This window comes from Saccopteryx bilineata, chromosome 8 (assembly GCF_036850765.1).
Source record: "Saccopteryx bilineata isolate mSacBil1 chromosome 8, mSacBil1_pri_phased_curated, whole genome shotgun sequence".
Taxonomy (NCBI): domain Eukaryota; kingdom Metazoa; phylum Chordata; class Mammalia; order Chiroptera; family Emballonuridae; genus Saccopteryx; species Saccopteryx bilineata.
The window spans coordinates 1,380,905-1,403,037 of NC_089497.1; the positions used below are offsets into that span (position 1 = coordinate 1,380,905).

The 22,133-nt window shown below is 51.3% G+C and overlaps 2 protein-coding genes and 1 non-coding gene across 4 annotated transcripts in view; 2 read left to right on the forward strand and 1 right to left on the reverse strand.

The window, feature by feature from the left end:
* Window positions 1-13,549, reverse strand: part of ATR (ATR serine/threonine kinase) — a 122,398-nt gene extending 108,849 nt beyond the window's left edge. For both annotated transcript variants that reach the window (XM_066241020.1, XM_066241018.1), the window contains exons 1-4: window positions 13,328-13,549; window positions 4,538-4,629; window positions 3,204-3,353; window positions 129-1,006 (exon numbers count right to left, since the gene is read on the reverse strand). In XM_066241020.1, coding sequence (XP_066097117.1) covers window positions 129-1,006; window positions 3,204-3,353; window positions 4,538-4,629; window positions 13,328-13,386 — 1,179 coding nt within the window. In that variant the 5' untranslated portion in view covers window positions 13,387-13,549. The remainder of the gene's footprint in view (window positions 1-128; window positions 1,007-3,203; window positions 3,354-4,537; window positions 4,630-13,327) is intronic.
* Window positions 13,550-16,640: 3,091 nt separating this feature from the next.
* On the forward strand, window positions 16,641-16,716 carry TRNAN-GUU (transfer RNA asparagine (anticodon GUU)). The gene has a single exon. It is a non-coding gene; the product is annotated as a tRNA-Asn (tRNA).
* A 4,932-nt stretch (window positions 16,717-21,648) lies between these two features.
* The window catches only part of PLS1 (plastin 1), a 114,035-nt gene continuing 113,550 nt past the window's right edge, over window positions 21,649-22,133 (forward strand). Inside the window, exon 1 of the mRNA XM_066241278.1 lies at window positions 21,649-21,805. The gene's annotated coding sequence lies outside the window, so the exon portion shown is untranslated. The remainder of the gene's footprint in view (window positions 21,806-22,133) is intronic.

Here is a 22,133-nt window from a genome sequence, read left to right on the forward strand (position 1 = left end):
TGAAAACCACCCTGTTCTCAATATGCATTATTATTAAAATATTGTTCTCATTATCACATCTCAAATATATGCATATGCACATTATGAAAAAAACACATACTGAACAGGTAACGGTCACAGTGACCTACCTGTGCATCTGCCTGAAGCCCCAGCACGTCCACGAGGGCTCTGCAGATGGCCCTCACGTGGCCCCGCCTGACGGGCAGAGCGGACTCGTACCCGGCCGGCACGCACGTGAGGAAATACCGCAGCACGTGGCACAGCGCCTCCCGCAGCAGATCGGAGCGCAGGCGGGTGAGCACGCCGGCCTGGAACACTCCGCGGAGGCTCTCCAGCAGCATGCTCAAGTAGACGGGCTCAATGTGCCCGCGGGCCTCTGCTCGCACGGGGAACAGCGTCCGGATCAGCCTGGACAGTGGCTCTTCGTACAGTGCCAGCCGGTCAGCCTCCAGCTCCGCCAGGTGTCTGAGCAATTCCAGAAACGAGCTGAAGAACGGGCCGGCTGCTTGTGCAGGAAGCCCCCCGAGCTCAAAGAGCTCGGTCAGCAGGCTGAGCACCAGGGGCTGCGTTGTCGGGCCGCCGTGCTGCAGCAGAACACAGCTCACCTGCCAGAGCAGGAGCTGCTGCCTCCTGACAAACAGAAGCGCGACGGTGCGAGTCAGAACCGTCAGCAAGGCGACTGCGGTGAGTTCTAAATTCTGCACGCCCGGGAACTGCAAAGGCGCGGGCTGCAGGTACCCCACGTGCTCGTCCAACCCACTCGAAAACCGGCCGAGGACCACGGGCCATTCCACCGGGCGCCCCACCGCGTGGCTGCTGTGCAGGCGCACCAAGTCTTCAAACAGATGCAACAACTCCCTTGTCAGGACACCAAAAAGAGCCGGACTCTTGCTTTTAAAAAGAAATAACAGCGAGCAGATGACGTCACAGATTTTCTCGTGCAGCATGTGACAGGAGGGGCTGGCCGTGATTCTCAAGAGCCTTCTTATGATCCAGTTGCTGAAGTCTTCAAGAGAGACAAAACAAGTACACCAGAAACACTCATTAGTTTGCTAAGTGCTTGATAATTTGAAGTACAAACGTTACGAACTGGAGTCTAACCCCCCCTACAAGGAAAAGAGGGTAATTCAGAACACTGACTGTGCAGTCCAACAGACAAGGTGCTGGCTTTCCACTCCCTCGTTCTCCAAACCTCTGGCTTCACCTGTGACAGGGGAATGAGGACACCGTACTTTACGGTGACTGTGAGGGTCATGTGAGACACTGTATGTGGAATCTTCAGCACAGTGCCTGAGGCTAAATACACGCTCAGTTGAGAGCTGAGGCACGATCACCCCTTCCTTCAACAACTACTGACAGAGCGGCGACTTCGTCCCAAGTGCACAAGAACACGTCAGTCAGAGTCCCGTCCCCTCAGACCCTGTAATACAGTTTATGGAACTTTTTGACTAAAGCTAAGATACACATTTTTATGTCATGACCAAACACATTTAGGCATATTTATTTGAATGGATGAAACAAGTTTCATGGAACAGTATTTATTCTCATTCTATGTAGTGTATTATGAAACTTTCTAGTCTGTTCTAGTTCATCTTCAGAACCCATAACGGGTCACCATCTATTGTTTAAAAACACGGTAAAAAGAATATAGAAAAACCAGTATTTATAATACAATGTAAAAACCACAATGACAGGAGAAATGCAGAACAGTGTGTATTAACAAAGCATTACAAAGGAGCGACAAAGCCAGTCCGAAGCCAGGCAGCCAGGATTTTTTGGAGGATATGCTATCAAAGTTGAATCTTGAAATTCAAGCAAAAAATGTTTTTAATATTCTGTGCATTGTTCATAAAAAAAGATGTTTGCTTCACATCTCTTTAGGAGGAAGCCAAAAAAAGAGCTAGTAGTGGGAAAACTAAGGAGTAAGTCTAGAAAAAAAACTTCCACATCTAGGACAGTGTGAGAACACTCCTTCTTGTTTCTTCCTTTTCTATTGAGTTGATTAGGGTGACACTGATTAATAGAACTATGCAGGATTCAGGAGGACAGTTCTGTAACACACCGTCTGTGTGCTGCACCGTGCGTTCACCAGCCCCAGCCACGTCTCCCTCCATCACCACTCATCCCTTCCCTCTCTCCTCCTTCACCACTCATCCCTTCACTCTCTCCTCCATCACCACTCATCCCTTCACCCTCTCCTCCGTCCCCACGCTCTCCCTCTGGTCACATCCCCACACTACGTCTGTGTCTATGAGTTTATCTGTTCGTTTGTGTTGTGGTTGTGAGGCTTGGCTAAAAAGGTGAAGGGGTTAAGCAAAAACAAACAAACAAACAAACAAACCCCCTCCATAAAATAACCCCAGCAAACTCATTCTTAAAGGGCCAGATAGGTCCAAGGACTATGTGGTCTCCATGTGAACTACTCAATGTTGTCTTCTCAGTAGTTTCAATTATAAGTAAATAAATGAGTGTGGCTGTGTTACCATAAATAGTTATAAAAACAGGCAGGCCCTGGCCAGTTGGCTCAGTGGTAGAGTGTCAGCCTGGCGTGTGGAAGGTCCCGGGTTCAGTTCCGAGCCAGAGCACACAGGAGAAGCGCCAATCTGCTTCTCCACCCCTCCCCCTCTCTTTCCTCTCTGTCTCTCTCTTCCCCTCCCGCAGCCAAGGCTCCATTGGAGCAAAGTTGGCCCGGGCACTGAGGATGGCTCTGTGGCCTCTGCCTCAGGTGCTAGAATGGCTCTGGTTGCAGCAGAGCAATGCCCCAGATGGGCAGAGCATCGCCCCCTGGTGGGCATGCCAGGTGGATCCCGGTCAGGCACATGCGGGAGTCTGTCTCTCTGCCCCCCACTTCTCACTTCAGAAAAATACAAATAAATAAATAAATAAAAATTAAAGCAGGCAGCCTGCCTGTGGGCCATTTTTGTTAATGCCTAACCTAGAGAAAGAGATTACCAAAACCAGAAAAAAGAAAACAGCTAAGGTATTCCATGGCAAACAAGCAACTTTGATAAAGTTTGTTGCATTGTGGGTATCTAGCTCGTAACAGAAGAAAACAACTAGGATGCCTAAAAGTAACCACTACCTTTTTGCTCCTTCAATTTATAGCAAGTACAGCTAAAATATGTCTGTGTACGTGTTCTGTTCCAGAGAGGAGGCAGGTGTCACAAGACAGACTGCATGAATGCCCACACACCAGGACTCACCGATACAGCTGCCTTTGGCCTCCGTCTGCCCACAGCCCCCACTCACGTTTACAAACATCAGTGGGGAGGACTTCATGATATGCTGGATGAAATCGAGCAGCATCACCGAGGTTGGCTGAGAGTCCGTTTTCTTGACGAGTTCTAGAGCAACTAAAAATGCAAGGCTCACTGCAGAGCTGGGACAAGTCAGCGGTGCTCCGTTAAGGACCTAGACTTTGAACAGTGCTCGTGCTAGGTCGGTGGGGCTCACCGCCACCCCCCTTCTCATTTCAGATGCTGAGTAATCGTGCTCACTCATCGGTTACGCATCCCCTCACCAAACATGTCCCGTGGCCGACAACACGCCCGGCCCTGTGCTCAGGTCTGAGCACAAACGGTCCCTTGACGGGGAGGCAGACAAACACATCGTGATGACAATACAGTAAGTCAACTGCCTCGTCCCCAGTCGAGGAAACGGTGAGGGGAAGGCGCAGCGAGGCTGCCGCCCCCTAAATGACGAGGGGTCAGAGGGCACCCGGGGAGGGGCTGGGGGGCTCACAGGAGGAGCACACCCTGCAAGCCTTCTCAGTCCTCTGTGCTTTTCAGAGACGCGTACTTGTACTGGTTGGAAAGAGAAAGGTGAGTAACTATCACCAGTCATAAAATCTGTGCCACATTTGGAATCGAGTGTATAAGCCCTCGCTGAGGGCCTGCCCTCCACTGCAGCGCTGACACCTGTGACACAGGCGACACCATCGCGCCTGTCACCTGTCTTCTGGACTGCCGCGGACAGGAAACACAGACAGGGGTCGACTCCTCAACTCACACACAGAGTCACCAGTTTCTTACGGCATTTGCTCTTTTTCAACCACCGTCACAAGACCTAACTAAAACACAGCCACATCTTTGGAACTGGCCAAGTATGTTTTTTAATCCATAATAATATTTTTTACCAAAGAAGTCATAGTAAGCAGCAGGAAAATCTAGGTAACAAGTAGGAAAAGACTTACTTAAAAGCCTAATTCACATTATGTAACAAATTATACTGTAAGTAACTTGCTTGAAAATAGTAACCATCGTAAATACTAATTTTAGAAAACTAAATGGAGAAAACTGCTTGCAGAATGTTGTCTATATGGAAAAGAACCAATTCATTCATTCATTCACTCATTTTAATGCTTATTTTCTTGATTTTAGAGAGACAGGAACGTTGTTCTGCTCCTGTATGTGCCCTGACCGGGGGTCAAACCAGCAACCTCTGCACTTCAGTCTGATGCTCTAACCAACTGAGCTATCCCACCAGACCGGAAAGGAAAACAACTTGACTTCTAATATGAGACATAATAACTACTCACCAACATTCACATCTGTGAGGATTCGGTCGATAAACTGACAGAGGATCTGCCGCGGCTTCTGCACAACGGAGCTGTACTCCTCTGGACCGGCGCTGAAACACAGACAGACAGGTCCGCACCTCTGAAGGGAGTCGCAGTTTCATTCGTAAGACATTCTCAAATGCTCAACTTATCAAATGTGTATAATTTTTTTTAAGATTTTATTTATTCATAGAGAGGGGAGGTGGGGGAGGAGCAGGAAGCATCCACTCCCATATGTGCCTTGACCAGGTAAGCCCAGGGTTTTGAACCGGCAACCTCAGCGTTTCCAGGTTGACGCTTTATCCACTGCACCACCACAGGTCAGGCTAAATGTGTATAATTTTAACACTGACATTCACAATATTCTTCTATTTAAAGGAAAAACTAAATACATGTTACCACCAATTTACGAGGAAAATAGGACCCGCTGTATTTCACCACAGCATCCAATCTGCAAAGCCTACACTGCCCAGGCCAGCACGGTGGCCAGCCGCCGTGGTGACAGCAGCCGTGGTGATAGCAGCCACACGCAGTAGGTACCGAGCACTTGAAATCTGCTGAGCCTAAACTCAGACGGACTCTACATATAAAATATACATTGGATTTTGAATAGTTGGTACAAAAAATATCACAACATCTGGCCCTGGCTGGTTGGCTCAATGGTAGAGCGTCGGCCTGGTGTGCAGGAGTCCCCGGTTCGATTCCTGGCCAGGGCACACAGGAGAAGAGTCCATCTGCTTCTCCACCCCTCCCCCTCTCCTTCCTCTCTGTCTCTCTCTTCCCCTCCCGCAGCCGAGGCTCCATTGGAGCAAAGATGGCCTGGGCACTGAGGACGGCTCCATGGCCTCAGCCTCAGGCGCTAGAATGGCTCTGGTCCAAATAGAGCAACAGCTCAGATGGGCAGAGCATCGCCCCCTGGTGGGCGTGCCGGGTGGATCCCGGTCGGGTGCATGCAGGAGTCTGTCTGACTGCCTCCCCGTTTCCAACTTCAGAAAAATACAAAAAAAAATCACAACATCTCAATAACTTTATGTTAATTACATATTGAAATATCTGAGTTAAATATATAATTAAAAATTAATTTCACCTATTTCCTTTTCCTTTGTACAATGTGGCAACCGGAACATCCAAATTTCACATATGCATTATATTTCTATTGAGTGGAGCTGACCTACACTGTTAAAAATCGACAGAACACAGTTTTTTCAACAAATAAATTCCAAGGGAAAGAGAGCAGGAGACCTACAACTAAGACAAGCGAGCGGTATCAACCACTTACAACGTATAAACCTACGCTGAATCTGATTCAGAATGAAAACTGTTAGCCCGCAATATAAGACCACTGGGAAAATTAGAACAGAGACTGGATATCCGATGTTAAGAGATTATTACTTTAAGGTGTGATATGGTATTGTGGTGTGTTTAAGAAGTCTTTCTTGGCCCTGGTCGGTTGGCTCAGTGGATAGAGCATTGGCCTGGTGTGCGCATGTCCCGGGTGTGATTCCCGGTCGGGGCACACAGGAGAAGCGACCCTCTGCTTCTCCTCCCCTCCTTCTCCCCCTTCTCTCTCTCCCCCTCCCGCAGCCAGTGGCTGGATTGGTTCAAGCACGGCCTAAGCGGTTGCTGAGGATGGCTCATTGGTCCCAGCATCAACCTCAGGTACTAAACATAGCTCAGTTAATTCGAGCACTGGCCCAAAAGAGGGGTGCTGGGTGGAACCCCGGTCAGGTCGCAGGCAGGAGTCTGTCTCTCTCCCCTTCTCTCACTTAAAATAAAAAAGTACCCTTCAGAGATAATTACTATTATTTATTGATAAAATGATGTTGTAATTTGCTTCAAAGTAATGAGTTGAAAGGAAAAGGCCCATAAATTGATTAATTATTGGGTGGTGACTACATGGAAAATCAATGTACCATTTTGTCTTATTTTGTATGTTTAAAGTTATCACAAAAACTTAAAAAATGTGAAAAAATACATATATTGTATTTTAGGATCAATCAAGGAAAAATAATAAAGAGATGATATAATAGTTAAATAAAAAAATGGTATCCTAGAATCCTAAATGAATTTAACTTAAACTCCATGATTTGGTGTAAACCACCATAGAACAGAATATAAGAGCAGAGTAGGAAGTCTGCGTTCCATCACATAGGATTACTCATTCATATGATCAACAAACATTTACCGAGCACCTGTGAGGCACCAGGCGCAACGTCAGGAGCTTCTGCTGGGAATCTGAAAGAGACAGACTAGTGGGGGGAGACTGCACACTCAACCATGCCCTCTCCCCGAGGTGGGCTGAGATCCCACACCACAGTCGACACAGGAGGAAGCCCCGTCTGGGGAGAGAAACAAAACCAGCCAGAGAAATACTGAGCTTAAGGTCTCAAGGAAACAACTAGGTGGGACGTCCAAAAGGCTGTCAAATTACAGTTACAGACCTCAAGAAATACCTAGCCTAAAGCTACAGGTTATCATCATGTAATACTAATACCTACCAAACAAGGCTAAAAACTACTGTCCGTATTATTTCATTTTTTACAAGCATTAAGATTGAAATATTGACCTTAATTTGCAGATGAGGAGATGGACATTCATAGAGACTGTACTATTGGTCACTACTACAGAACCAAATATTGAAAATCTACGGGAAAAAATAATGACAGAAAACATCCCTAACCTAGTGAAGGAAACAGACACGCAAGTCCAGGAAGCACAGAAGAGTCCCAAACATGATGAACCCAAAGAAGCCCACTCCAAGGCTCATCATCATGAAAACACCGAAGGTTAGACATCCAGGCCAACATGGTAAACATGAGGGCAGTGCAGGTGAACACGGCCCTCACCTCCTCCCACACCCACAGCAAAGTCACAGCTGAAAGAGCAGCCGTCATTCAGAACCGCCTGAGATCTGGCTGAAGGGAAGTCTAGGGAGTTCAGGAAGCCACATCAAGACTGGTAGGAGGGGCGGGGACAAGGGATGGGCTGGTCCCACCCTGCATGTGGTGGTTTAAAATCAGGAGGGATGTCTCAGGTATGAAGGTCCACTCCTGAAGGGCAAGGGGTCCCAGCCCCAGTCCAGGCCCCCAGAGCCGGGAAGAGAAGTCCCATAACTTCTGGCTGTAAAACCAGCAGGGGCTGTGGCTGAGGGAGACGGAGCTGCTGGAGTCCCAGGCGTTCCTCTTAAAGGGCCCACACGGACTTCCTCAGACTCCCTCCCTCTGGGCTCCAGCGCTGGGGCAGCAGCTTGAAGGGCACCAGGGGCACACGGGGAGGAACTGGACTGTCAACATCAAGGGGGGAAGTTTTCTCTCACACAGAAGTGCTGGCAGAGGTCACTGTTCCTTCACTGAGACACCTCCCTTCCCTCAGAGCCAGCAGGTGGACACCACACCTGAGTCCCCATCATCCTGGCTCTCACTGTTCACGCCACCCAGCTGGACCCTGAGACCCCTCCCCACCCAACCTGCTGGCCCACCCAAGCCGTTACCAGTGACTTTTCCATACAAATGGCCTGTGTTGGCTCCTGCTTTGCACTTTCCTAAAATCTCAAATAAGCAGCATCTGGCCTCTGTGTGCCCCAGACCTCTTGCTAAGTGGCCCCAAGCCTGGCAGGAGCCACAGCCAGTGTTGGTTCATTGGCCCCTCCCGGGCACCTCCATGCCCAGCACAGGTAACAGCCATCTGCACAGTGCTCTGTAGCTCATGCCAGGTGCCCCAGGCAGGGCACAGGTGGTGGCTGACCTTGTACTTCCCAGAAGGCCCCAGAGCCAGTGCACCTGTGGTCAGCTTCAGATCACCCTGGGTTACAACCCGACCCAGGGTGACACACTCAAGGGGCAGACTGGGGGAGCAGCAAAGCCCCACTGAAGCCAGTCCTGCTCTGTAGGGTTGACTCCTGCTCAGCAGCTCCTGTGCTGTGGTCACAGCCAGTCCTCAAAGCTGATCAGCCTGGGGGTCAGTCCCCCCCCCAGTGACACCAACAGACACAGGGACATACCTGGTGCACTCTCTTCCCACCCCCCCACCCCCCCACCCCTCTCAGAAGACCAGGGAAGCTGTGCCACTGAGCTCGTGGGCAGGAATTATTAACCCATTCGTGCCCTTTGACATAGCTATCTCACCCCAGGAAGGGACCTGAGGAAGGAACTCAGACGAAGCAAGACGCTGTTTCCATAAAACATGCACTGCATCATTTGTAACAGGGGGAATAGGGCAGTGGTTCCCAACCTTTTTTGGGCCACGGACCGGTTTAATGTCAGGAAATATTTTCACGGACCAGCCTTTAGGGTGGGATGGATAAATGTATCACGTGACTGAGACAAGCGTCAAGAGTGAGTCTTAGACGGATGTAACAGAGGGAATCTGGTCATTTTTTAAAAATAAAACATCGTTCAGACTTAAATATAAGTAAAACGGAAATAACGTAAGTTATATATTCTTTCTCTGTGGACCGGTACCAAATGGCCCACAGACCGGTACTGGTCCGCGGCCCGGGGGTTGGGGACCACTGGAATAGGGAACCACTTCAGTGACTTACATTAGGGTGATAATTATTGTTATTTATGTACTCTTTGGAACAGTGTGCAACAATTCGTATGAGAAAGATGATGACCACCTAACAACACAGAAAAAACGCTCACGGCAGGACGGGAAGCCAAAAGGGCAGAACGCAAAGTTCTGTCTGTGCCAGGAGCACTGCTGGGCCGAGACCCTGCGTGCACGCGGGCGAGGCCAGACAGGAGCACGGGCAGACACAGCAGTTCCACTTGGGGGACAGGGGACAGTGTGTGTGTGCTTATATACACTGTACTATTTGAGTGGACACTTAAGTGCTCTGACATAAGCAGCAGACACTCGAGCACCTACCTCCTACGGAGGACGCATTCAATACCAGATAACCGGGAGGATACTGTGCATCGTCTGCCCCAGAACAATTTGTAAATTAAAGGGCAAATCGTTTGAACGCAGCATGGTGCCAACACAGAGCACAAGAGGGCCACTCAGTCCTGAGAAGGGCCAAGCAGTCAAGGCACCCTGGAGGAGGAGATAAAAAAGCAGGGTCGCCCTGGCCGGTTGGCTCAGTGGTAGAGCGTCGGCCTAGCGTGCGGAGGACCCAGGTTCGATTCCTGGCCAGGGCACACAGGAGAAGCGCCCATTTGCTTCTCCACCCCTCCGCTGCACTTTCCTCTCTGTCTCTCTCTTCCCCTCCCGCAGCCAAGGCTCCATTGGAGCAAAGATGGCCCGGGCGCTGGGGATGGCTCTGTGGCCTCTGCCTCAGGCGCTAGAGTGGCTCTGGTCGCAACATGGCAATGCCCATGATGGGCAGAGCATCGCCCCCTGGTGGGCAGAGCGTCGCCCCATGGTGGGCACGCCGGGTGGATCCCGGTCGGGCGCATGCGGGAGTCTGTCTGACTGTCTCTCCCTGTTTCCAGCTTCAGAAAAATGAAAAAAAAAAAAAAAAAAAAAGGCAGGGTCCCTAAGAGGCGAGGCAGGGAAAACAAGGGAAGGGAGAAAGGCGAGCCCCACGGAGGAAAGAAACCAAGGCTCAGGAATAAACACAGGCTGCTCCAGAATCTCAAGGAGACTCCAGGTGGCTGAAGAGGGGCAGTAACTGGAGGTGGAGCTGGGGAGTGCAGACAAGGCCAAAGGGTGAACTACGGAGGCTGGATTTTGTACAGAAGGCAATGAGACAAAACGCTGGGAAGGTTTTAAGAAGAGGATAGGTAAAACATTTTGGGGCGGCTTTTTTGTTTTGTGAGAGAGACAGGAAGGGAGCGAGATGAGAAGCCTCAACTTTTTGTTCTCCGTTGATTGTTTCTCATAGGTGCCTTGAATGTGGGGCTCCATCTAAGCCAGTGACCCCCTGCTCAAGCCAGCGACCTTGGGCTCAAGCCAGCGACCCTGCACTGAAACTGCTAAGCCTACGCACAAGCCAGTGATCTCGGGGTTTCGAATCTGGGACCTCAGCATTCCAGGTCTACGCTCTATCCATTGTGCTACCCCCAATCAGGCAGCTAAACATGTTTTTAAAACATGAATTCAATGGTGTTATTTCCCTGTTTTAGACCTTCCAATGGTTTTCCCACTGCACTTAAAAATAAAAGCCAACTCCTTACCCTGGTCTGGAAGGTTCTAAAGGACCAGGCCCCTGCCTGCTTCTCCCTTCATCCTTACTAATCCCACCGCCTCCTTTCCTCCTACTGATCCAGCCTCCTTCCCGTCCTTCCAAACGCAGGCTCACTCCCACACAGGGGCCTCTGGACTTCCTGTTCCATCCCAGACACCTTTCCAATCACTGGCTGCTTTCTGCCATCCAAACCTCCCCTACTGGCTAATGCAGCTGCCCCTGGACCATATCTCCCTCCCATTATCTCATTTAATATCTTAATAGCATCTATCACAACCTGTGATTACAAAGTAATTCTACACAGGAGGATCGGGGAAGGCCACTCTGAAATGACACCTGAATGGAACTGGCCAGTGTTCAGAGAGAAGGAACAGCGAGTGACAAGGACTGAGGGCAGGGAGGACCGTGGTGGGCACAGAAGACAAGAACCATGTTACCGGAGTAGAGGGAGCAAGGGGCAGGCACTAGGCCACGAGGTCTGAGGCAGGCAGAGGCCAGATTACACAGGGTTTTAGAGCTGTGGTAAAGGAGTTTGGATTTTATTCCAACTGTGCCACAGAAAGCCAGAGGAAGGCTTTGAGCAGGGGACTGACACTATATAATCTACAGTATGATTCACAGTTATCAAAATCACTTTTGATTGTTGAGTGGGAATTCCACTGTAAACGGGGGAGGGGGGATGGCAATGGAGAGATAAGCTGAGAGGTTACAGTAGTAGTCTCATTTGGTTACAGTAGTCATCCAAATGAGAGGTTACAGTGGCAGCAGGGAAGATGAGAAGTGTCTTTTAAAGGAAGTGCCGATGAGACTTGCGGATGGGTCATCGGGGATAAGGGCACAAATCAAGGATCACTCCTGGGCTGCTGATGGGTACATTTACAATGACCCATTGGGAGGAGCAGCAAATCAGGAGGTCTGCTCTTGGTGTGTTCGTTTTCATTCCTGGGTGTAGATGTTCGGTAAGCAACAGAACTGACATCTCTGAGCTGGGGATAAAAATCTAGGAGTTATCGGCATTTAGCTGATCTATAAAGTCACAAGGCTAGAGATGAAGTAACTCAGGAAGATGGTGAAGAGAGAGCCAAGCACACAGCCCCAAAGCACCAGGACAGTGAAGAATGATTCTCAGGTTCTTGGTCTGGAAAATGAGTGAACACAGTATCATTTACTGAAATATCCCTACATCGATGAACTTGAATAAAAAATAAAGAAATAAAATACAAAATAAGAAAAGTACATGCAGGTGCGCTGCCGATGGACACGCCTTGGCAAAGGACATCAGGCCTCATCAAACAGCAGAGTGCAGCTGCGAGCAGGCGCCCACCCAGAAAGGCCGGGCAGAGAAAAGGCTGGAACAACTGTCACCTCAGAGACACAGAGCAAGAAGAGCCCAAGCATCACTGCATGACATCCCACTTTCCCCAGAAATCTCACTGCCACCGTCCGCAAGAGGAACACCAGCCGGGAGAGGAGGCCTGGGGGCCTGCCGGCGCACGGGGTCTCTCTGTGTCCTTCGGGGCTCCGCATCTCCCTGGAGGGAACATTCGCTGCCTCCCATGCCGCGGACACGCTGGGACACTGCGGCAGCGGCGACGGGACAGCCAGGACACCGCACACCGTCAGGACAGTGCTCTGCGGAGCAGCTCTCTCTCCAATCCATGCCTTTCGCGTGGCTGCCAGTGAAGGACCCGGAGGGTGACCATGGACGGGAGAGGCTCTTGCCGATGCCTCGGAGGGAGCGAGAACGGAACGGAGAAGCCGGCATCAGCGAATGGGTTCCACGTCCGAGCAGAACACGCCGGGCCCGGCGCTGAGCCCGGAGGGTGCACCGTGTCCACGGGCACTAGCCCGGAAGGTGGACCGGGTCTACGGGCGCTGAGCCCGGAAGGTGGACCGGGTCTACGGGCGCTGGCCCGGAAGGTGGACCGGTCCACGGGCGCTGAGCCCATAAGGTGGACCGAGTCCACGGGCGCTGAGCCCGGAAGGTGGGCCGGCCCACGGGCGCTGAGCCCAGAAGGTGGGCCGGCCCACGGGCGCTGAGCCCAGAAGGTGGACCGGGTCTACGGGCGCTGGCCCGGGTGGCTCCGCCGTCAGCTGGAAAGGCGGGTGCTGCTCTGCAGACCGGGAACACGCAGTGACCATGTGCACAGCGTGCGACACCAGACGCGGCGGGCCCCGGCACCCGGGAGCCGAGTGGGACGCAGCGCTCCGCGGGTGGGAACCGTATGAGAAGCCGGGACGCGGGGACCGCGGCCGGAGCTGAGCGCCCGCCAGTGGCGCCCGCCCCCAGGACACCCCGCCTCGGCCCCGGGACGCAGGGAGGCCGGTCCGCGCCGTCCTCCGGGGTGGGCAGCGCCCCGCCGGGGTCCGCCGAGCCGGGGCGGCCTGCGGTCTCCCCACCGCCCCCCGGGAGGAGCGGGCTGCCGCGCGCAGAACCGGAACCAGAACCAGAGCCGGTGGCCGATTCTCCCCGCACCGGAGCTCTGGGTCTACGCGGAGCGCTGAACAGCCACTCCCGCGCGAGCGCTCCCACCGGGCCGGGCGGGGAGCCCCGGGCCGCCGCCTCCGAGGCCGGACGAGCGCGCGTGCGGACGGGGAAGGGACCCCCACGTGAGGACCGCGACGGCCGGCCGGCCTACCTGCCCAGCTCCCGCAAGGCGGGGATCATGGACGCCAGCTCCAGGCCGGGCTCGCCCATGCTGAGGCGGCGCGAGGACCGTCCACGGCGCGCAGGCGGGCTCGCGGCGGCCCCACGGCCGCGTCTCTGCCGGGAAGGAGCGGCGCCCGACGGGGCCTCGCGGAGTTCAAACCTCCTCCTGAAAGCCGCGGCGGCTGCGCGCGCCAGACCCGCCCCTCTGCGCCGAGGGGGTTTGCGCGGGCGCACGCGCAGGGCGGGCTTCCCCGGCGGCTTCCGGCAGGGAAGGCGCGCGGGGTGGGCGGGGCTCGAGGCGGGGCCTCATAGTGGGCGGGGCCTCACAGCGGGTGGGCGGGGCCGGGGCGCGCTGCTCCTTAGCTCCCGCAGGGAAACACTCGGCACAGCCGCTCCCGGGTGCGAGGAGGCACACCGGCTGGACTCCGCGTCACACACCTGGGAACCGAGCTAGTCCCGCGGGGTCAGAGCCAAGACGAGAACCCAGGCTGAGTATCCTCGTGTTCCTCTCCCTCTCTCGGCAGCTTTTCTGACGCACGGTGCAGAAGGGGGCTCTTCCCTGCCCTTTCTGTTTCCACAGCTTTTCTAGCTTCTGTCACCCGGGTGTCCTGGAAGATTTCCCCAGTCTTTCATATACAGAAAGGGGGTCGAGCTGTGTGTCCAGGTCTCTCCTCCGGTGAGCAGCAGTGCTGCGTTGCCATCTTAAGGGGCGCCTCCAGTCCATCTGTGGATTCTGTCTGGAGACATGTTCCGGCCCAACCCAACCCATCACCGGGAGACCGTTAACATGTCAAAAGTGTGCGTGTGGCCCTGGCCGGTTGGCTCAGCGGTAGAGCGTCGGCCTAGCGTGCGGAGGACCCGGGTTCAATTCCCGGCCAGGGCACACAGGAGAAGCGCCCATTTGCTTCTCCACCCCTCCGCCGCGCTTTCCTCTCTGTCTCTCTCTTACCCTCCCGCAGCCAAGGCTCCATTGGAGCAAAGATGGCCCGGGCGCTGGGGATGGCTCTGTGGCCTCTGCCCCAGGCGCTAGAGTGGCTCTGGTCGCAACATGGCGACGCCCAGGATGGGCAGAGCATCGCCCCCTGGTGGGCAGAGCGTCGCCCCTGGTGGGCGTGCCGGGTGGATCCCGGTCGGGCGCATGCGGGAGTCTGTCTGACTGTCTCTCCCTGTTTCCACCTTCAGAAAAATGAAAAAATAAATAAATAAATAAAAAATTTGGAAAAAAAAAAAAAAAAGTGTGCGTGTAAGCAGGCACAGCCGCGCAGTGGGCTTCCACGTGTTCTTTGCACATGGAGTTTGGATACAGTATCTAAAAAGAAGACAAATATCAAAGTTATGGAATGATAACCATATATGCTTCTGCCTCAGGGAGTTGGCATTTGTTGAACCCCTTGCCTTGACCTTGAACGCCCCTCTCTCGTCGCTCGTCTTCAGGTATTTGCTTGAGCGCCACCAGAGAGCGCTGAAATGCCACTCTTCCCCTCCACCTGCTTTCTTTTTCTTCACAGCACTAGAACCAGAACCAAGTGCTGTGTTGCATACTATTCTATTGACTGTCTCCGGTAATTAGGATATAGGCTCCTTGAGAGTAGGATCTTCTCTACTTAGATACCCAGGAACCTACATCACGGCCTGGCACATAGTTGGTGTTCAGTAAATATTTGTTAAATAGTTGAATGATACAGTGGAAAGATCCTAGGATTAGGAATTAGAGACCATGCACAAGTTCTCATTCCATTTTCAGAAACTGTGTTACCTAGGTCAAGTTACTTAACCTCTCTGTACTTCAGCGTTTCACCTCTAAATGGGATAAATAATATATACTTTATAAGATGAAATAAGAGGTGGTAGGGTCATACGCTTGAATATCATTCCATAGTTAGAATGAATGCATTATGCAACATGTGCTAACCAAGAAAAATCCTGAAAATGATGTTGCAAATTGCAAAGGAGTACATAATAGTGTACCACTTACATATCATTCTAAAATCACCACACACACACACACACACACACAAAGTCCTGGCCAGATAGCTTGGTTGGTTCGAGCTTTATCCGGAAACAGAGGTTACCAGTTTGATCCTTGGTCAGGGCATGTACAGGAAGAAATGGATGTTCCTGTCCCTCTCTCTTTCTCTCTCCTTTCCTCTCGTTAAAATCAATTTAAAAAAACCCAAAAACATAAAACCACAAAATAAATACTTTGTGTGAGTTATGCATACATACATATATTCTAAGAGTATATATGTATATATAAGGGTTGGGAAGATATACATTAACTGCAGAAGAATGAAATTATGAGGTTTCAACATACCTGTGAGGGTTTTCATTTAAGAGGATCTGAATTAATTATGACAAGTTTAATATTTGCTCTATTTGGGTGGGTGTTATATTACTATTTGTATCTGTATGGTTAACATATCCCAAAATGTATAAAAAAATATTTTTTAAAGCTTAGGTTGAAAAACAGTTTATCAACTAAAAAAGTAACAAATGTTAGGTGTTGATTTTGGATCATATGAAGAAAGATTGTAAAAATCACATTGTTAATACTAACTTGGCAGAGGAGATACCATAACCACGAACTGTGATTTCCACAAATGTGGGAAACTGGACTGCGTGATTTGTGGTCACAGGGGACTGCGTTCCCACTCTCCTGTGGCAAAAATAAAAATAAATTACAATATGACATGAGAGGCAATGGCTGAATAGCATTGTCATTGTAAAAGGCTGAATTAGAACAAACGTTAGAAACAATATATTGGGAGCCCAATTTAATTCAAAAAGGTATTTTTTGTGCCAGACGTTGTGTCCGGTTCTTCTGTGACACAAAGGTGAGCAAGACAAAGTCCCTTTCAAGTCCTATCTGTACAATCTGCGGGTGTAGAAAGGATATAGTAACCCAGAAAATTTAAAGCAAAGAAAAATTTAACGAATGCCAAAAGAAATATAGAAATACTATGCACTGGAAAGATAAGGACGGGAGAAGTCCTATCTGCTCCACAGGGAGATCAGGAAACTGCGGCACTCCATCTGAAACGGAAAGTTAGTTCCTCCTGGAACTTTTGCGATTGGAATGACCACTAGGTGGCACTACAACTCAAATGAGACCGAGACCGTTAGGTTTCGCTGTCAAATACCCAAACTCTTTGCAGCCCAGCTCTGCAAGTCCCATTAATAATGCATTGGATTTTTTGTGTTTTTTTTTTAACTTCGTTTGTGGTATTAGGTCAATATTCTACTGTATCATTAGCATCACAAAGCAAACATTAAAATAGAAATCCTTTAAAAGTGAGATAAAGGCCCTGGCCGGTTGGCTCAATGGTAGAGCGCCGGCCTGTTGTGCTGAGGTCCCGGGTTCGATTCCCGGCCAGGGCACACAGGAGAAGCGCCCATTTGCTTCTCCACCCCTCCCCCTCTCCTTCCTCTCTGTCTCTCTCTTCCCCTCCCACAGCCAAGGCTCCATTGGAGCAAAGATGGCCCGGGCGCTGAGGATGGCTCTGTGGCCTCTGCCTCAGGCGCTAGAGTGGCTCTGGTCGCAACAGAGCAACCCCTCCCATGGGCAGAGCATCGCCCCCTGGTGGGCAGAGCATCGCCCCCTGGTGGGCGTGCCGGGTGGATCCCGGTCAGGCGCATGCGGGAGTCTGTCTGACTGCCTCTCCGTTTCCAGCTTCAGAAAAATGCAAATAAATAAATAAATAAATAAATATTTTTAAAAAGTGAGATAAAAAAATACAATTTGACAGGTTCCTTTTTCCACCCAAAATGAACTTCAAAATACACCTTCATTATTGAATAGTTTGCATGTTTAATAATTAGGAAAAAAAATTTTTTTCTAGTCAATGCTGATATTCTGTGGAAATGTTCTATACAGCAGAGAGAGCAGTCTTTTCAAACCCCAAATACAATTGTGCCATTCCCCTGCATCAACAACATGACTAGGTATTGAATATTGTCAAACAGATTGACAGGTATAAAAAAAAAAAAAAGAAAAAAAAGGGCACAAGTCCATTGGCTTTGAGTGAATAAAGCCTCAAATAGCAGTCAACATGCTGAAACTAAATAAAGCAGAATAAGTGGACCTGTATAGCCAAATAGCAAAAACACATGTGTCTCATGTAGTAGAAACACTGCCAAAAAAAAAACAAAACCAAATTACAAAAAACATCTAGTTCTCAGTAGGGAAACTAATAATATTTGAGAAATTCGAAAGGAAAGCTACTTGTTATCCAGTTCATGTAGCGGTTTCACATCTCCTAAGGCTGTGTGCTATAGAACTAGGACTCCACTCCATTTGGGGAGGAACCAGGAATCAGGAATGGGACTGCTTTCTCGCGTGCGCAAGAGATTTCTACCTTAGCAATGAATTATTGTCATCCCTATTGTTAAGTATGACACTGAGATGCTATCCAGTTGGTTTGAGTGGCAATGATTAATTTGCACTTGCGATCATTGTACTTTGACTTTACTGAAAATACTTCATCTGTGTCATCTGCTCTTATCCTCCTATTAGTTCTGCTACAGAAATAAAAGTGGAGGAAAGAGGTTTCCTTCCTTTCTCCCTCCCTTTCTTTTTTTACTTTTTTCTTTTTAGCAGGAGGAACATCACAATTTTAACGTGCTTGGGGAATTCACATATGCATGAGAATTCCAAAGATAGTGAGGCAACATTGGGTATAGGTGAAATTTTCAGACAGAGGAGAAAAGCGTGGGGGTGGGGGTGGGGGTGGGGGGCAAAGCATTAGATTTCAGAAGTGAGAATGGGTGATTTACAGGTAGTTGAGGCAGAAAGGATCACATCTTTTTCTTTACAGCTTCTGGGGTTTGAGTCCTGCTGGGGAAGGTCCACCCAAAGGTTAAAAGTGTTCTGTACTTTTTACTAAGATTTCTGTACTTCAGTTTCCTAGTATTCATTTTCTCATTTTATTTCCTGATTATTTTTGAGTAAGACAGGTTGCTTCTTCTCAGATGGACAGTGCATTTTTCAGGAACGGAGTCCCTTTGGCTAGTTTAAGAACAAAAAGGTTCAAGATGAGATGCAGAAAATCTACAGAGTCATTGGAGTTCAAGAAGCCCCCAGATTTCCTGCCTAGGCAGGTGCTGACTCTGAAAACAGCGGGACAGAGGAACACGCCCTGCCTCTCTCTCACACTTCGGCTTCCTGCCAGGTCTCACAGGGCTTGGTAGAGCCTAAATCTAGTACCCGGAGCCCTAACGACGGGTGAACCTGGGAAACGTAATTTTGGCTTTCCAGGAAGGACCCAAGGACAGAGTGGGGCAGACCACAGCCCTGTATCTGTCACTGGCTAGCCCATCACTTCCCATTATTTCAATATGCCATCATTTCCGAAAGACAGGCTTTCTCCCCACTATCCAAAAGCAGAGCCTTTCTGTGAAAGCTTTTGCAAGTCAAAACAAAGTAAAGCAAAGAAACAAACACCATTAATTTATATGGAAAAATGTGTTGAGCATTCCCGGAGTCCCCCAAAATAACCTATATGCTTGATTCTTTCCAGGGTCACGCTAAAGCTAACATCTTCTGGGGTTTGAGTCCTGCTGGGGAAGGTCCACCCAAAGGTTAAAAGTGTTCTGTACTTTTTACTAAGATTTCTGTACTTCAGTTTCCTAGTATTCATTTTCTCATTTTATTTTCTGAGACCCTGGGACAGTCTTGCTCACGATGCCCAAGACAGACTGAGATGCATTCAGCACAGATGCTGACAGACACAGTTCAGAGCCTGAGGCAGCTCTCGGGGCTGAGATGCTGAGTGTGGTACCCAGAGGGGGAGCTTGGTGGCACCAGTCTTGGCTCCAGGGGTACACCACACTTCCCTCGAGTTGGGAAGGTCTGAACTCAACGCTGAACGCCTTGCTCGCTTTTCTCTCCCCCCACCCACCCCAAAAGCAAAGACCCTCTCCATATTTCTGTCTGTTAGCAAAAACAAGAACTCCTGCAGGTCTTCCGTAAATGTCGAGTGGCACAATGAGTACTTTCCAGAGCCCTGGCCGGTTGGCTCAGTGGTAGAGCGTCGGCCTGGCGTGCAGAAGTCCTGGGTTCGATTCCCGGCCAGGGCACACAGGAGAAGCGCCCATCTGCTTCTCCACCCCTCCCCCTCTCCTTCCTCTCTGTCTCTCTCTTCCCCTCCCGAAGCCAAGACTCCATTGGAGCAAAGATGGCCCAGGCGCTGGGGATGGCTCCTTGGCCTCTGCCCCAGGCGCTAGAGTGGCTCTGGTCGCGGCAGAGCGACGCCCTGGAGGGGCAGAACATTGCCCCCTGGTGGGCAGAGCGTGGCCCCCTGGTGGGCGTGCCGGGTGGATCCTGGTCGGGCGCATGCGGGAGTCTGTCTGACTGTTTCTCCCCGTTTCCAGCTTCAGAAAAATACCAAAAAAAAAAAAAGAAGGGAAGGGAAGGAAGATTACATGGAGGTGGGGGAGAGAAAAACAGGGATTCGGGATTTGATAACAGGGTAGTCAACAAGATTATGGCTTTCTTGAGGCTGGTTGCTTCAGAGGGCGTCTGAAAAAGAGAGGAATACACTGGCATTTCAAAAGCATGTTAATTTAGGTGCTTAAGAATAACCAGACAGGGTTTTGCTTAAGGCGAAGATAGACCTTTTACTGAAAAAGTTACATTCCTGGGTGGGGGTGGGGGGGACTATGCACTATGCCCATTTAAGAGTTTATGATCAGATCACCCTGTGAGGCTACTTGCTGGTACTGGACTTGTCAGCTTTATTAAAGCCCCCTTTTTCATTCACAAACGGAATGGCTGGCTTGTGTGGCAGACGTGTGTTTAGGTTAAGAAATCTTTCGCCTGATCAGGCGGTGGTGCAGTGGATAGAGCTTTGGACTGGAATGCTAGAGGACCCAGGTTCAAAACCCGAGGTTGCTGGCCTGAGCCCAAGTTCGCTGGCTTGAGCAAGGGGTTGCCAGCTCTGCTGTAGCCTCCCAACGCCTCCCCACCAAGGCACATAAGAGAGAGCAACCCATGAACAACTAAGGAGACAAAAGAGCCACAACAAAGAATTGACGCTTCTCATCGCTCTCTTTTTCTGTCTGACCCTATCTATCCCTCTCTCTCTCTCACACACACACACACACAGAAAGCTTTTGTGACAGCTTGCCTACTCAATTCCTTCTGCATATCTGGGCTCCTATAAGCATACTAAATCCACCGATTTTTCTAGGTGGAAGGCAAGGAAAAATCCTTATCATCCCCAAACTTGGCCCATGTACTTCCATATTTAATTTCTTATCAGTTCCTCTGGGTTCCTAAAATAACTTCAGCATCCTTCTTCCTTACGGTCTCTCTGCAGCCCCACTGATAACCATCTCAGGATTTCTTGGGTACCTGTTTTGTACCCAGAAATGTGCTAGGCAGTGAGGGGGGGGGGCAGTGAGTTAAAAGGGCAGCAATTCGATTCCCGGCCAGGGCACATAGGAGAAGCGCCCATTTGCTTCTCCACCCCTCCGCCGCGCCTTCCTCTCTGTCTCTCTCTTACCCTCCCGCAGCCAGGGCTCCATTGGAGCAAAGATGGCCCGGGCGCTGGGGATGGTTCTGTGGCCTCTGCCCCAGGCGCTAGATTGGCTCTGGTCGCAACATGGCGACGCCCAGGATGGGCAGAGCATCGCCCCCTGGTGGGCAGAGCGTCGCCCCTGGTGGGCGTGCCGGGTGGATCCCGGTCGGGCGCATGCGGGAGTCTGTCTTGACTGTCTCTCCCTGTTTCCACCTTCAGGAAAAAAAAAAAAAAAAAAAAGGGCAGCAAAATAGGACCCCCCCACCCCCGCCCCGTTGCCGGGGACAGAGCTGAAGTGACAAGACTAGATGACGCTACTACAAACCATGTGAGAACTCCCGGGGCTGCATTCCATTTCCGTGACTCACACGCAGAAGGAAAATAGCCCACCTTTGTTTGCGTGTGAGGTGTAGTTACTTATTTTTAAAGCAGGTGTGGCTCTGTCAAGTGACGAGGAAGCGTTTTGTGAAATCCCAGAAAGTGTTGGGGGAGAGAAAATGTCACCCTTTTCTCTAGCCCCCTGGTTCATAAAGCGTCGTGCATGGCACGCCGGGGTCTGGTAGCAGCGGTCTCTCCATAGAAAAATGTTAGGCGTGCCCACTGCTGGGCCTCCTCCCTACGCCCTACTTGAGTGGGAAACTCCGGGTGCGGGGTCATCGGCTTAGCAAACCGCTGGAGGTGGTCCCCCAGCGGCGGGGAGGAGCGTGCGTCCTGCGTAACCGGGCGGCCGGGAGAACGCGGGTCCCCTCGCCCCTCCCAGCACCCTCCTGCTGAACCGGGCACTGCGACTCGGGTCGTCGTCCCCGGGAGCCGCAGCCAAAACCCGGCAGGTGGATTACCCGCGTGCCGGCCTGGGTGTCGGGCGGGCATGCGCAGAGGCGCGAGCGCGGCAGCCGGGCGAGCGCAGCCAGGCAGCCGCAGAGCGGAGCTGCGGGCACCGGCGGGACGCGGTAGGTGCGGGGGTAGCGGCGCGGGGTGCCCGGGAAGCAGGGCTGGGCGCCGAGGCCGGAGACGAGCTCCCTCCGCGTGGTCGCGGCTGGAGGGCGTCGGTGCCGGGGGTCCCCAGCGCGCGGGGCGGTGCGCGCTCCTGCCCGAGGCGCGCAGGCTGGGGGCGCACAGGTGCCAAGGTGTGCGCCCCTGCTGCTCGCTGGCCCGGCCGGCCCGGGAGCTGCGTGCCGCCCCCTGCGCGCCCTTCCGCGTCTCGGGAACTCGCTCCCTTCCACCTGGGTGGGCGGCGGCCGCCGGCGCGTTCCGACCCAGTCTGCTGCGCTCGCCTTC